The 13,392-nt window shown below is 39.1% G+C and overlaps 1 protein-coding gene across 1 annotated transcript; it reads right to left on the bottom strand.

The window, feature by feature from the left end:
• Positions 1–5,266: 5,266 nt before the first annotated feature.
• rh50 (Rh50-like protein) lies at positions 5,267–10,866 on the bottom strand. Its single transcript, XM_051669882.1, has 2 exons — positions 10,173–10,866; positions 5,267–7,368 (listed from the first exon to the last, which is right to left on the bottom strand). Exons 1-2 carry the CDS (start codon positions 10,617–10,619, stop codon positions 6,370–6,372), a joined length of 1,446 nt encoding a protein of 481 aa, XP_051525842.1. The 5' UTR covers positions 10,620–10,866; the 3' UTR covers positions 5,267–6,369.
• Positions 10,867–13,392: the final 2,526 nt, after the last annotated feature.

The raw sequence follows: 13,392 nt of genomic DNA, 5'->3' as shown, positions 1-13,392 counted from the left end.
TGCTGAACAGCAAAAAGTGTAACAAATTGTAACGAATGCTGGCAATGACAGGCAGATGAAGATGATGATGATGTGAAGAACCCAAGTGCACTTTATTCATAAAAGTGAAATCCAAAAACCGTAAACAAATATGGACTTGACAGCCAAACAACGTTACATAAATTCAATGCCTGACACTGATACAATGGAAACATTAGACTTAATACATGGACATGGGAAACATAAACCAATGAACAAACAGAACTCTAAACAAGATAAGACAATGAGAATAAACAAATGACATGATAGAACCAATAACAAGACTATGAACCAATGGGAAACAGACACAATGAAAATGAGGGAAACAGGATGATCACATGACTTGACATGGAAACAGGGAATCACATGACATGGCAAGGAAACAGCAAATAAAAGACATTAACACAAAACCACATCTAGATGTGACATACCCCCCCCCCCTCTAGGAGCAGCTCCCGACGCCCTGAAACAAAAACACAGAGTTCAAGAGGGAGCTGAGGGGGGTGGGGGATGCTGACTTGTTGGCTGTGGCAGGTGTGAGCGCTGGCTCGTAGAGCAGAGGCGGGCCTGGACCGTGGAGCAGAGGCGGGCCTGGACCGTGGAGCAGAGGCGACCGTGACGTGGGACGCTGGCTCAGCGGCCATGACGTGGGATGCTGGCTCGGTGGCCATGACGTGGGATGCTGGCTTGGCGGCCACCTCCCCTACAGTGAATGTGGAACCACATATCAGTAAGGCAAGGTCGATAAATTGAGTCAGGCTGTAGGTACTCCTGGCATTAAGGAGGAGATTGGCTCATTCAGCCCAAAGCGAAAACATTCCTTGAGGCAATCTCATTAAAATCGACCCTGCTAGCCAGAGCACAAAAGTCCTCTACATATTCATCCAGGGGATGATTCTCCTGACGTAAATGAAGAAGCTGAACGGCTGGGTTCATTTTGCAGTCAGGTATTCTGTAACGAATGCTGACAATGACAGGCAGATGAAGATGATGGTGATGTGAAGAACCCAAGTGCAGTTTATTCATAAACGTAAAATCCAAAACCTTGAACAAATATGGACCTGACAGCCAAACAACGTTACATGGATTCAATGCCTGACATTGATACATTGGAAACATTAGACTCAATACATGGACATGGGAAATATAAACCAATAAACAAACAGTACTCTAAACACTGATAAGACAATGAGAATAAACAAATGACATGATAGAACTAATAATAAGACTATGGACCAATGGGAAACAGACACAATGAACATGAGGGAAACAGGATGATCACATGACTTGACATGGAAACAGGGAATCACATGACATGGCAAGGAAACAGGAAATAACATGACATGGAAACACTTTTTAAAATAAAAGACATTAACACAAAACATGAACAAAAACACATCTAGATGTGACACAATTAAAACATACTGGAAATACTATGTTTATGACTTAATTGTATGATTACCGTCTCATCAATGAATGATGAGCTGGTCGCAGCAGTTCTCAGCTCAACAGTACACTGAACTGAGAACAGTCTCATTCGGACATACTGAGAACTTACACCAATCAGCAACAACGTTAAAACCACCTGTCTAATATTGTGTAGGTGCCATCAAAAGAGCGCCAATCTACATCTCAGAATAGCATTCTGAGATGACATTCTTCTCACCACAGTTGTACAGAGCGGTTATCTGAGTTAACATAGACTTTGTCAGTTTGAACCAGTCTGGTCATTCTCCATTCTGAGTAAATTCTAGAGACTGATGTGTGTGAAAATCCCAGGAGATCAGCAGTTACAGAAATACTCAAACCAGCCTATCTGGCACCAACAATCATCCATGCAATTATCTAATCAGCCAATCGTGTGGCAGTGGTGCAGTGCATAAAGTCATGCAGATACGGGTCAGGAGCTTCAGTCAATGTTCACATCAACTATCAGAATGGGAAAAAAATGTGATCTCAGTGATTTGGACTGTGGCATGATTGTTGGTGCCAGACGGGCTGGTTTGAGTATTTCTGTAACTGCTGATCTCCTGGGATTTTCACACACAACAGTCTCTAGAATTTACTCTGAATGGTGCCAAAAACAAAAACATCCAGTGAGCAGCAGTTCTGTGGACAGAAATGCCTTGTTGATGAGAGAGGTCAACAGAGAATGGCCAGACTGGTTCAAACTGAAAGTATATGGTAACTCAGATAACCACTCTGTACAATTGTCATAGTCTGTCTCCCTCATTTATTTCATTCTCTTCAAGGACTCTTATTTTGAAGTTTTCCACTGGACTGCATTTCCCATAGTTCACTGCCCTAATCACTTCCATCTGTTTCTTATTATCCTCACCTGTATCCTATTCCCTCATTAGTTCCTTTTGTATAAATGTCCTCTAGTTTTCTCCGCTATTTTGTCAGTCCTTGAAGTGTTACGTTTTGAAGTTTAGATTTATAGTTTGTTCCGTTCCAGCGATTACTACTGTTGAGCCTTTTGTCTGTTCAATTCCAGCGTCTGTTCAACTCCTACGATTATAATTAAAGGATTTAGAGATTCCGCTCCTGCGTCCCCTCTCTTCCACTCCTAGACACCAACGTTACAACAACTGTAGAGAGAAGAATGTAATCTGCAAGCGCGTGTCGAGGGCTTCATTCATGTTAACTGTTTCTAATGTATTTTGTTGAACTGCAGAAAGTATAAAAATAAAAATAAATGATCAGAGCATGCTTAAACTTAAGCTGATAAACGTAAATGAATTTTACTACGCATTAAGCATAGGTACTGGGTGCTTTACGTGCAAAATATAAGAAAAATATTCAAAACCTAATAAATACTGGTCAGTCATTTTCAATGGACAGGATTGTTGAATGTGTTTGTGATGACAAACTCCATTATTAATAACTCGGAGTAATAATCTGCAATATGTGCCCACTTATAGCTTTGAGTGGTTAAGCGTGTATTACACGACGTCGGTTGATATCGTTACGTTCTAGTGACGTCATTACACTATGACGTAAAGAACTGTTCAATCGTGTTTTTTAATTTTTAAACCGGTTCATTGAAACGAACCATCTGAAAGAACCGGACTTCCCATGGCTAATACAGTATGCATTTGCAGTGCTTGCAACTTACATTCTTCAGGGTGTTTCTTGATTTGTTCACTTGAACTGCATCTTTGTTTTGTTAAATTATCTGTCTTTAAAAAAATACTTTCTATTTCTTTAATGCATGATGTGGAAACAAATGTCATAGATGCACATACAGGTGCATCTCAATAAATTAGAATGTCGTGGAAAAGTTCATTTATTTCAGTAATTCAACTCAAATTGTGAAACTCGTGTATTAAATAAATTCAGTGCACACAGACTGAAGTAGTTTAAGTCTTTGGTTCTTTTAATTGTGATGATTTTGGCTCACATTTAACAAAAACCCACCAATTCACTATATCAAAAAATTAGAATACATCATAAGACCAATAAAAAAAACATTTTTAGTGAATTGTTGGCCTTCTGGAAAGTATGTTCATTTACTGTATATGTACTCAATACTTGGTAGGGGCTTCTTTTGCTTTAATTACTGCCTCAATTTGGCGTGGCATGGAGGTGATCAGTTTGTGGCACTGCTGAGGTGGTATGGAAGCCCAGGTTTCTTTGACAGTGGCCTTCAGCTCATCTGCATTTTTTGGTCTCTTGTTTCTCATTTTCCTCTTGACAATACCCCATAGATTCTCTATGGGGATCAGGTCTGGTGAGTTTGCTGGCCAGTCAAGCACACCAACACCATGGTCATTTAACCAACTTTTGGTGCTTTTGGCAGTGTGGGCAGGTGCCAAATCCTGCTGGAAAATGAAATCAGCATCTTTAAAAAGCTGGTCAGCAGAAGGAAGCATGAAGTGCTGCAAAATTTCTTGGTAAACGGGTGCAGTGACTTTGGTTTTCAAAAAACACAATGGACCAACACCAGCAGATGACATTGCACCCCAAATCATCACAGACTGTGGAAACTTAACACTGGACTTCAAGCAACTTGGGCTATGAGCTTCTCCACCCTTCCTCCAGACTCTAGGACCTTGGTTTCCAAATGAAATACAAAACTTGCTCTCATCTGAAAAGAGGACTTTGGACCACTGGGCAACAGTCCAGTTCTTCTTCTCCTTAGCCCAGGTAAGACACCTCTGATGTTGTCTGTGGTTCAGGAGTGGCTTAACAAGAGGAATACGACAACTGTAGCCAAATTCCTTGACATGTCTGTGTGTGGTGGCTCTTGATGCCTTGAGTCCATTCCTTGTGAAGTTCACCCAAATTCTTGAATCGATTTTGCTTGACAATCCTCATAAGGCTGCGGTTCTCTCGGTTGGTTGTGCATCTTTTTCTTCCAAACTTTTTCCTTCCACTCAACTTTCTGTTAACATGCTTGGATACAGCAGTCTGTGAACAGCCAGCTTCTTTGTCAATGAATGTTTGTGGCTTACCCTCCTTGTGAAGGGTGTCAATGATTGTCTTCTGGACAACTGTCAGATCAGCAGTCTTCCCCATGATTGTGTAGCCTAGTGAACCAAACTGAGAGACCATTTTGAAGGCTCAGGAAACCTTTGCAGGTATTTTGAGTTGATTAGCTGATTGGCATGTCACCATATTCTAATTTTTTGAGATTGTGAATTGGTGGGTTTTTGTTAAATGTGAGCCAAAATCATCACAATTAAAAGAACCAAAGACTTAAACTACTTCAGTCTGTGTGCATTGAATTTATTTAATACACGAGTTTCACAATTTGAGTTGAATTACTGAAATAAATGAACTTTTCCACGACATTCTAATTTATTGAGATGCACCTGTACATAAAACACAGGTTGCAGGTTCAGTACTGATCAACCAGCAGCTGGAGAACCACTGAGATCAAACTTTCACATTTAGACTTTACCTCTGTTCTGCTCTTGAGCAACATATTTGACCCCAGGTATGTCTTTGGAATTGCATTCAGGTCAGGGGTAATATTTTTACACTCTACAGTCTTTCATAAATCACAGATAGCAAAAAACTACAGTACATGCAGTCTTTTGGAATAAGAAACATATGTGTTAATAGGAAGACCATTACTGTACTTACATAAAGACTAGATCATAATGTTGAATTTAATACAATAAAAAAATCTGCATACTCTCTCAAATAATAGTAAATTCACAAAATTATATATCAAAGCAATACAATCACAAAGTAATATGTGAAAACATTACTATAAAATTTCCTCATTGATTTTCTCCTTTTTAAAATATATTGATCAGCTAAAAAGTCAAGTGCAAATGGTTCTTCAAACAAATAATTTAATGAAATAATGTTCAATAAATGATTTCAAGATTAATGAAATTAAAAAGACATTCCATTCTCATAACTTTTGTTCAAATTGCCCAAACTGCACAGCCAAAATACAATCTTGTATGGCAGCTACCAGTTAACTTTTACACCTGATCATTCATGTTAACTTTTAATCAACACCCCAGAGATAAGATATACAAATATAGTTTAATGGACATCAAAAAAATCTTCAGACATCAGATGAAATATATGAATACTGAGCATATCCTGAAAATATTGCCTATGGTCCCCCAACTTTAAGTCAATATGTGGGGGGAATAGCATCAGCTAATTGACAAGTCATAAACAGAAACACATCTCACAGATGTACTGTGATTAACCTACCCTAACATTACAAAAGGTTATCACATCGTATTACTGCATGTAATTGCAGCTAAGTTTTATAATATTCAAGACAGGGCTGTATATTATACACAAGTGTGCATATACAGTATGTCTATCTACAGTATATAGAAGGATGAATGAAATGAGGGGACAGGTCATGCAATACAATCAAATTAAATCATTATTGTCTCTAACAAAGTCAACACATGTTATTGCATCTGTTAACGTATTACTTACGTGTAGATAACACACCAGTAAATAAAATATAATGTAGTTCATATTTTAATTATTTTCTTGATTCTTTTTCATATTTTATTTCTCTTCAGTGAAGAGTTGCACACTTTACTCAATGTACAATATTGGCTCCTGTCACATTGGCTGTGTTCAATATTAAAAAAATGTTTAAACAATGTAATATAATTTATTTTTATAATTCATAAAACATATGTTAACAAGTTGTGATTTCTTAAAAACTAAATATTTGAACCTGGACCCACCAAATATTGAAATTACTGTATAATAAGTTTATAATGGATAAATGTAATTACAAAATCTACAGTACTCAAAGCATGTGAAAAGTCCACAGTGTTTTATGAGTGTCCTGATCCAACTTTCAGGTTTTTTCCTCTTGTTTAACAGTCTTGTCAAACATCAGTCCCCTGTTATGCATCATTCCTTAGCATCAGTTTTGTTTGTGTCTTTGATGACATAGGGCCCCAGATCGGGTGTATTGAGTACACAAGTGTAATCTGGAGGAACATCAAAGAAGAGCTCATCATCAAAGCAGTTCTCATCAGTTGGGGAAGCAAGGTACGGTAGCTTGAGGACAACACCTGTCAGCAAACCCCCCACTGCTGCCACAGCAATGGTCCCAAACACTGCCGCCACCTGAAAGAGAGCCTGTTCCCGTGCACTCCGACCCAAACCTGCCTCCAAATCTGGGATCATTTTCTGCAGCTCTAGGAGCTGAGGGTCTCCCTCCGGGGGTGCCCGATGAGAGAAGGTCTGGTAGAGACTGGGGCCGTAGGTTTCCTCACTTGCCAGGAGGATGGCACAGATTCCAGCTAGGCTGGAAATGAGTCCCGTTAAGCCATGCAGGTTGTGTATGCCACACTGATCCTGCAGCCTCAACCGCCGTGCCAGAAAGGGGCTCAGGTATTTGTACCCCAGCATGCAGGCTATGCATCCCAGGATCCCCAGTATGTAAGCAGCAGCCGGGGAAATCATCATGTCCACCGAGGCACCGACAGTTACTCCACCGGCCAACGTTACATTCTGCACATCAGCCATGCTGATCTTACCATTTTTGCTGAGCATGGTGGACAGGGCAAAGGCAGTGATTGTGGAGGCACTGAGACCTATGAACGTGTGAAGAACAGCTCGGTGCTGGTCATCACCCTTAAAGGTCAGTGCTGAGTTGAAAGAGGGCCAGAACACCCAGAGGAACAGTGTTCCCAACACAGATAACAGATCTGACTGGTAACTTGTTGCCTCTTTTGGATGTCCCTCATTTAGGCTAGGTCTGTACAGGACGAAGGTGACACCCAGTCCAAAGTAGCAGGCAAACAGGTGGATGAGGATAGAGCCACCAGCATCATTGATCCTCAAGTATTTCAATACAACCCACTCTGTGATGGCAAACACAGGGATCTCAAGCAAGGCCATGACCTATAAACAATACACAGTAAGTATTACGACTCTGACACAATATACAGTACTATTTTTCTAACTAGAGGTGCAATATGTGCAAGTAACGTACAAACCAATGGAAGATTGTGACACTTTATAAACACTGCACAACATATTTCTTCATCACAGGCTTTTATTACCTAAGAGAAAATGTTGATACATGCCATATCTGTATTACACACTTCCAATGTGCATAATTCTGACTCTTTGTCCAGTTTTGTTGTACAGGGTTTCCTTGCACAATGTTAAAGGAATGTTCCAGGTTCAATACAAGTTAAAGGGATAGTTCACCCAAAAATTAAAATTCTCTCATCATTTACTCACCCTCACACCATCCCAGATGTGTATGACTCTCTTTATTCTGCAGAACACAATTTTTTTTTTTTTTTTTTGTGGAGGGTGGGGGATTTTCCCCCTTTTTCTCCCAATTTGGAATGGCCAATTCCCAGTGTGCTTTTAAGTCCTCATGGTCACGTAGTGATTCACCTCAGTCCAGGTGGCGGAGGATGAATCCCAGTTGCCTCCGTGTCTGAGACTGTCAACCCGCGCATCTTATCACGTGGCTTGTTGAGCACGTTGCCACGGAGACATAGCGCGTGTGGAGACTTCACGCCACCCACCGCGGCATTCACACTCAACTCGCCACGCGCCCCACCGAGAACTAACCACATTATAGCAATCACGAGGAGGTTACCCCATGTGACTCTACCCTCCCTAGCAACCGGGCCAATTTGGTTGCTTAGGAGACCTGGCTGGAGTCACTCAGCATGCCCTGGGATTCGAACTAGCAAACTCCAGGGGTGGTAGCCAGCATCTTTACCACTGAGCTACCCAGGCTCCCTCTGCAGAACACAAATTAAGATTTTTAGAAGAACATCTCACCTCTGTAGGTCCATACAATGCAAGCATATTGTGTCCAGAGCTTGAAATCACTATCGCCAAGGAGACTGCTGTCGAGATTTATAATGAAAAAGAAATTACATTGTGGTCTGTTATCTGGATTGGAGTCGAATGGATTACTTTTATGCCTTTATGTGCTTTTTGGACCCTCAGAGTTCTGGCCTCCATTCACTTGCATTGAATGAACCTACAGAGCTGAAATATTATTCTAAAAATCTTCATTTGTGTTCTGCTGAAGAAATAAAGTCATACACATCTGGGATGGCATAAGGGTGAGTAAATGATGAGAGAATTTTTATTTTTGGGTGAACTATCCCTTTAAGCTCAGTCAATATTATTTGGCATAATGTTGATAACCGCAAAAAACAAAAAAAAAAACAAAAAAAAAAAAAACAACAAAAATAATAATAATAATAATAATAATTTCACTGTGATTTTAATTTCACACTTCACAGTGAAATCGGAAACTGTCGGGTTATTTATTTATTTTTTAGCTAAAATCGGTCTGTGCTTACCGAAATTCGAATCGCTGCCCCCATTGGCCAAATCGGTAAGTGTTGTTGGGCATATGGGCATGTGTGAGCTCCATTTTCTGGGTGTATTGTCCACGGAGGGGCACCAAAAGCAAGTTTTGAAGCAAGTTGTTTTCAGCTGTACAGGATGTAATCCAATGAAGAGGAATGCATTTTTTATACACTGAACCCCCAAACCTAAACCTAACCATGCAAAAAAAAAAAAAAAAAAATGCAACCTCAGAATCAAGCTTGTCAATAATTATACAAACACGATTACTTCCTGGTTTCAATGCAGTATCTGAACACGGGTCCCCCAAGCTGCTGACTCTTCTGGTCATGCCACATGTGAAGGTAAACACACTGGAGCCGATGCAAACATGTCAGATAGGAGATGGCACTTGTCAGTGAGTCAGCATAATGTGGGCAATCCTTGGGTACTGTCAGTGTCGCAAACAATATGCCGACCTGTGATTATGTTGAAGTGAATGGGGCCAGTCCATAAACACTAAAATATACATTGTTTAAAAAGTAAAGCTGCAAGACCTGTAAACATTATACATGTTAACATGATTTTAGTGTGGTAAAAATCACTTATTAACCTTATTTTTGTAAAGTTATAAGCAATAGCTGGATTACAGGGTTTTGTTGTCATGCCAATGAAGTTGTAAAATTTTATATAACTTTACTCAGATAAGGTTAATAAGCTATTTATCACACTAAAAATTATGTTAGCATGCATATTGTTTATGTCTTGTGACTATAATTTTGAAACAATGTGTATTTTAGCATTTGTGGACTGGCCCCATTCACTTCATTATCAGTGTCTTACTGTTCCCACTTTTTTTTTTTTAAATAAACAAGGGATGAGTCAAATTATTTTGTATCATTTTGACCAGTGCTGTTGATTAAGCTTAACTTATTGAACCCGGAACACTGCTGTAGGTGTACAGTTGTGTAATGTGTACTCACACATCAAGTCTATGCAATAAAACAGCTAACGGCAAGCCAGTCTGATAGTGCGATTTATATAACTTATATATATAAAAAAATAGCAAGTTTGTGTAAAAAGTTTTGTGCAGAATTTTTTTTTTTTTTTAAATAGACAGATATATTACAAACTTTAAAGTAATGCTAAACCCCCTTGAGGGTGGTGTCTGTTGATGCTTTGAGGCTGTAAAACACTCCATGAAGAAAGGTTTGTTGACTTCATGTGTTGCCAGATTGTTGTTTTCTCAACATCTAAATTATGTCTGAGAAGGGTGACATTTTAAGTGCTGCAGCCATTCAAGAATGCAAAATAAGACAGAACAACTCTTTTAGATGCAGTACCTGATAGCAATCCACCTCCTGCAAAAAAGAAAAACTTACCAGGAGCTGCACAGGGCTGGTCTTCCCCAAAACTGCTCCAAAAGAGATCAGTACAACAGCACAGGCAAACTCAGCATTGATCAGATTCAGCACACCGAGGTGAATCTTCCCATCATAATAAAACTGAAAGAAGCCCTGGACCAGAATGGCCCATTGAATTGTGAATGTGGCAGTGAGGAAATTAAAGGCCATGCCACCAAACCCATATCGCCGGAAAAAGGCCAGAAGGCAGCCAAATCCAAGAAATATCATCACCTGAATATCAGCAAAAAATGGATAGTTCTGATATAATGAGTTCTCTATTGGCTTTGTCTCGTTGTTCTGTAGAACAGCATTCGCATGATCATCATAAGTAACAAAGAGAGCGTAAAGGACCACAATCAACACCTCCAGCGTACAAATTAGAGCAGGAAGCCGTACACGCAAGTTTGTAGATTTTTTCTTCATTTTGACTAAATCTGAGTGAATAGCCTGCAGTCCTATCTCACTTTTTCCTCCTGTGACAGTTTTTTATTTTATCTGCTGTCGCTTGATAAGCACAATGCTGGCCATTGGCTAAAAACAAAAAGTTACATCATTCACATGCTGCCTATAGGCACAGGGGGAGCCAGCTGCACTTTGTCCTTGGTAATAACCATTCCCAGTATTTAAATTACTCAGCAGTTTTTTAACTTGGTATAGACTGTGCTTAAATCATAAATCACATAAGAGTGACAGACAAAGAGAGAGAGAGACATAAAAGAACACAATTAACATGTAACGTGTATTTGCAGTGATCAATGGGACCTTTACAAAGTAATGGTGTCGCCTGCAGTGTCTGGAGGAATGTACTTTTTATATTTCCACATTATTGTTTCCTTATAGTACTTATAACACAGTACAAAAGCTCTACTCACTTGCATCTTAACAGTGCATCTTTTGGAAAGCCAGTTTTCATTTCACACCGAAAGTTTCATTTGAAAGCTTAAAGTGCAAATATTTACATTGGTGGCCAAATGTTTGGAATAATTAACAGATTTTGCTCTTATGGAAAGAAATTGGTACTTTTATTCACCAAAGTGGCATTCAACTGATCACAATATATAGTCAGGATATTAATAACGTGAAAAATTACTATACAATTTGAAAAAAATTGAAACTTTCAATTGAATTGAAACTACTTCAAAGAGTTCTCATCCAAAAATCCTCCACGTGCAGCTTTGCAGATCCTTGGCATTCTAGCTGTCAGTACTCGGGTGACATTTCACCCCACACTTCCTGTAGCACTTGCCATAGTCTTGTCGAGCACTTCTCATGCACCTTGCAGTCTAGCTGATCCCACAAATGCTCAATGGGTTTAAGATCCATAACACTCTTTTCCAATTATCTGTTGTCCAATGTCTGTGTTTCTTTGCCCAGTCTGACCTTTTCTTTTTGTATTTCTGTTTCAAAAGTGGCTTTTTCTTTGCAATTCTTCCCATAATGCCTGCACCCCTGAGTCTTCTCTTTACTGTTGTACATGAATCTGGTGTTGAGCGGGTAGAATTCAATGAAGCTGTCAGCTGAGGACATGTGAGGTGTCTATTTCTCAAACTAGAGACTCTGATGTACTTATCCTCTTGTTTAGTTGTACATCTGGCCTTCCACATCTCTTTCTGTCCTTGTTAGAGCCAGTTGTCCTTTGTCTTTGAAGACTGTAGTGTACGCCTTTGTATGAAATCTTCAGGTTTTTGTCAATTTCAAGCATTGCATAGCCTTCATTCCTCAAAACAATGATTGACTGATGAGTTTCTAGAGAAAGCTGTTTCTTTTTTGCTATTTTTTGACCTAATATTGACCTTAAGACATGCCAGTCTATTGCATACTGTGGCAACTCAAAAACAAACACAAAGACAATGTTAAGCTTCATTTAATGAACCAAATGCAGTACTGTGCAAAAGTCTTAGGCACATAAAATGTGTCACAAAAGCATTTGTCTTAACATGGCTATTTATATCTTCAGCTTTAATGTGTCAATAGGAAATGTTAGATAAATAAATGACTTGAACTTTGTTAGATTCCCAAACAGTAATTTTGCAAATAGAAAAGATTACAATAGAAGAACAGGGAGCCCTGCAACAGATGTCATGGCCCCCACAAAGCCCCCCACTGAACATCGTGTAAGTCTGAGATTACATAAAGAGACAGGAGCAATTGAGACAGCCTAAATAGATAGAAGAACTTGTCGAATTCTCCAAGAAGCTTGGAACATCATATCTGCCAACAACCAAGAAAAACTGTGTCCAGGTGTACCTAGGAGATGTGGTGCTGTTTTAAAGGCAAAGGTGGTCACACCGAATATTGATTTAGCTTTTTTATGTTTACTGGACTTTGTATGACATTAAGTGATAAATGCAAACTATTTATGTCATTATTTTTGAAGACATCCTCACTATGCAACATTTTTCACAAGTGCCTAAAAGTTTGCAAAGTACTGTAGCTTTCAACTGTGTTTGATATAATGCCAAGTGATTTTCTAGGACCAAATTATCAATTTAGCATGATAACTCAAGGATAAGGTGTTAGAGTGATGGCTGCTGGAAATGGGGCCTGTCTAGTTTTGATCAAAAATTACTTTTGTCAAAAAGTGATGGTGCTGTTTTTTACATCAGTAATGTCCAGACTATACATTGTGATCCGTTGAATGCCACTTTGGTGAATTAAAGTACCAATTTACTACTGAAACAGCAAAATCTGTACATTATTCCAAACTTTTGGCCGCCAGTGTACTTAAGGGTTAGTTCACCCAAAAATGAAAATGCTGTCATGATTTACTCACCCTCATGCCATCCCAGATGTGTATGACTTTCTATCTTTTGCAGAATACAAATTAAGATTTTTAGAAGAATATTTCAGCTCTGTAGGTCCATACAATGCAAGTGAATGGGTGCCAAAATTTTGAAGCTCCAAAATCTACATAAAGGGAGCATAAAAGTAATCTATATGACTCCAGTGGTTAAATCCATGTATTCAGACACAATATGATAGGTGTGGTTGAGAAACAGGTCAATATTTAAGTCATTTTTATCATAAATTCTCCTTCCTGCCCAATAGGGGGCGATATGCACGTAGAATGTGAATCACCAAAAACAGAAGGAGAAATTGAAATTGAAGGAAAAAGGATTTAAATGTTGATCTGTTTCTTAACCTCACCTATCATATCACTTCAGAACACATGGATTTAACCACCAGAGTCATCTGG

This window comes from Myxocyprinus asiaticus, chromosome 33 (genome assembly GCF_019703515.2).
Source record: "Myxocyprinus asiaticus isolate MX2 ecotype Aquarium Trade chromosome 33, UBuf_Myxa_2, whole genome shotgun sequence".
Lineage (NCBI taxonomy): Eukaryota > Metazoa > Chordata > Actinopteri > Cypriniformes > Catostomidae > Myxocyprinus > Myxocyprinus asiaticus.
This window is presented reverse-complemented; position numbering and strand designations above follow the sequence as displayed.

Bases quoted from the DNA above. Each gene is read 5' to 3' on its own strand.
- rh50 (XM_051669882.1), bottom strand. From the start codon at position 10,619: ATGAAGAAAAAATCTACAAACTTGCGTGTACGGCTTCCTGCTCTAATT. The intron at 7,369-10,172 runs GTAAGTTTTTCT...TATTGTTTATAG, and splicing joins CCAGCCCTGTGCAGCTCCTG to GTCATGGCCTTGCTTGAGAT.